The sequence below is a fragment of the Sphaerulina musiva genome, assembly GCF_000320565.1.
Source record: "Sphaerulina musiva SO2202 unplaced genomic scaffold SEPMUscaffold_13, whole genome shotgun sequence".
NCBI lineage: Eukaryota > Fungi > Ascomycota > Dothideomycetes > Mycosphaerellales > Mycosphaerellaceae > Sphaerulina > Sphaerulina musiva.
This window is the reverse complement of record NW_016017395.1, coordinates 943,329-945,865: the sequence shown is the minus strand read 5'-3', so window position 1 is coordinate 945,865 and position 2,537 is coordinate 943,329. Positions and strand designations below refer to the sequence as shown.

The 2,537-nt window shown below is 45.1% G+C and overlaps 3 protein-coding genes across 3 annotated transcripts; all 3 read right to left on the bottom strand.

The window, feature by feature from the left end:
- Positions 1 to 186: 186 nt before the first annotated feature.
- SEPMUDRAFT_121727 (uncharacterized protein) lies at positions 187 to 479 on the bottom strand (the record flags this gene model as incomplete). Its single annotated transcript, XM_016901709.1, has 2 exons — positions 187 to 393; positions 471 to 479. The coding sequence occupies 2 exons, from the start codon at positions 477 to 479 to the stop codon at positions 187 to 189; spliced, it is 216 nt and encodes a 71-aa protein (XP_016756362.1).
- A 415-nt stretch (positions 480 to 894) lies between these two features.
- SEPMUDRAFT_54683 (uncharacterized protein) lies at positions 895 to 1,116 on the bottom strand (the record flags this gene model as incomplete). Its single annotated transcript, XM_016909312.1, has 2 exons — positions 895 to 980; positions 1,044 to 1,116. Coding segments are annotated over 2 exons (159 nt in total), but the record flags the coding sequence as incomplete, so codon positions are not given.
- Positions 1,117 to 2,030: 914 nt separating this feature from the next.
- SEPMUDRAFT_55047 (uncharacterized protein) lies at positions 2,031 to 2,186 on the bottom strand (the record flags this gene model as incomplete). The annotated part of the gene is made up of 1 exon (XM_016909329.1): positions 2,031 to 2,186. A coding segment is annotated over one exon (156 nt), but the record flags the coding sequence as incomplete, so codon positions are not given.
- Between the last annotated feature and the right edge of the window lie 351 nt (positions 2,187 to 2,537).

Sequence of the window (2,537 nt, the reverse complement as noted above, 5' to 3'; positions counted from 1 at the left end):
TAACCCTAACCCTAACCCTAACCCTAACCCTAACCCTAACCCTAACCCTAACCCTAACCCTAACCCTAACCCTAACCCTAACCCTAACCCTAACCCTAACCCTAACCCTAACCCTAACCCTAACCCTAACCCTAACCCTAACCCTAACCCTAACCCTAACCCTAACCCTAACCCTAACCCTAAACCCTAAGCTTGAGCGTCTTGAATCTTTTGATAGGCGCAAAGCTGATCTTCGAAGTTCAGCCGCTGCCAACTATGATACTGACGCGCAATTTTCTTCGCATCTCCCTCGAGAGTTTGCTGAGCAAGGCGTACGCTATCTTCTGAACGCTCTTTCGCAACAGTAAGCGCGTAAGCTGCCGCTACTAACTTATTAGCGTAGGCTTCTAACCTCTGCTCAAGAGTTTGCTTATTATCGCTAGTATTATTATCTAGCTCTTCTTGATTATAACTAGCTTGAAAGTCTCGACCTTAGACATCTTGATCTTGCTTATCTTGCTCCTGCTTATCTTCGTCCTGCTTATCTTCGTCTTGATTATCTTCCTCTTGCTCATTATCTAGGAGTAGCGGAGTATTATCCTAAGCTATTAAATTAGTATATTATAATTAATAATAAAAGAGGAGTAACTTACTAAGAGTTGCCTGCTGAGCAGTAGGTTCCTCGCTATTATTGTTGTCTATAGTCGGATTCTGAGTAGCGTCTAGTATATCCTCGTCGGAATCGTAATCAACAATTCGTCGAGGCTTCTTAGTAGGGAGAGGCTTGCATTTTGGCGTAGCCTTCGGTTTTAGTACCTTAGAAGCTTTGTTCTTCTTTAGCTCTATATAGATGAAATTGGGATTGATAGGACTAGAGTTGTAAGGGCAGACTACGAAATCGTCAGGCCAAACACCCTACTCCTTAAGGAGCGAGCGAAGACACTCTATATCTTTGCCTTGGAGTGTGACGCGCTTAGCGTAAATAGCCAAAAGGTTGGCCGCTAGAGGAGGTAAGTAAGTAAGTAAGTAATTAATCAGAAAGAATAAGAAATAGGAAGACTTACAGGTAAAGATTCTTACTAAGAGAGACTTAGCATATTCTTGAAGAACGCCAAGAGCGCTTGCTTGAATACGAAGAGGTATATAAGCCTAATCTATAACGAGCTCCTTGATAAGTCTAGCAAATAGGGTTTTCTTGATATAGAGCAGGCTCTCCTTCTAGCACTTCCTAATCTCTTTGAGAGCCAATGCTTTGAGGAAGTTAGTGCCGACTACAAATGCCGACTACAAATGCCGACTACAAATGCCGGCTACAGATCTGTATTCTGGAATTACTTACTACCTAGGGCATATCTGTGTCCCTTCTTGATGCGAGCGCCTAGAAGCTTTTTACTACCTGTACGCGAAGGAAGTCCCTTTCTACTAGTACGAGGAGTCTTGCGAGCAATCGATTGTTTGCGCTTCTACGCAATCGATATAGCCGAGGCTATTGTAGTGGATTGGTGCGCTAGTATAGTGTAGTGGCGGTAGTGTAGTGTAGTGTAGTGGCGGTAGTATAGTGTAGTGTAGTAGTGTAGTATAGTGTAGTAGTGTAGTGTAGTGTAGTAGAGGTAGTAAGGAGAGAGAGAAAAGAAGGGGGCAATGTTGATGTAGTAAGTTAGGTTTTTTCTGAAGTAGAGAGTAACTTTGTGTTGTTGGGAGACAACCGCTCGGCCAATTAGAGGCTACGGATTGTTTGCTGCCTAAGTAATAATACATGCGCACTTTATACGAGATCCAAATAAGGTTTGCGTACGTAATCTTCAATTGCCGGGAGTGACCGGCAGGCACGGTTAGCAGGTACGGTCGGCAGGTACGGTCGGTAGGTACGGTCGGCAGGTACGGTCGGTAGGTACGGTCGGCAGGTACGGTCGGCAGGTACGGTCGGCAGGTACGGTCGGTATAGGTAGTAAATATTATCGGAAAGTCTTCTCGGTAGGAGTCCTAATCCTTCCTCTAAGACATAGTCGGCAGACATAGTCGGCAGATATGGTCGGCAGATTCCCAAAAGCTTAAAAGTCATCTTTTCCGTTATTTTCCCCTAGGAAGCGCTTCCGAATCCATCGACAAAGTACTATATCCTTTTGCTGCAACGTTACTCGTTTCGCATGTATTGCAAGCATATTAGAGACTTCGAACTCAAGTGTAAGAAACGCTTCCGTCGCTTCCTATAGACAGAGGAGGGCCTCTGCTTGGAACCGGCATACGCTACTCGAAGATTTACTTGCGATATCCAAAGTAACTTCCCGACAGATCCTCTAGAATAGTAGTCGACGTATTAACAGCTCGGTCGTCTTCTAGTATCTCCTAATCTCGCGAAGAGTAGCTACACTAGGCTTTGTTCGTCGCTTAGTTCTCGCTTTAGGTACCTTTCGTATTATAGGCTTCTTCTGCGGCCGTTGACTCCCTATCGGCCTCTTATTCCCTAGATAGGACTTTTTCGCGACTAGTTTCGTACGTCCCCGCCTCCTTTCGGCGAGGCTTTTACTTGGTCTAGGAGAGGCTGTCGGTTGAGGTAG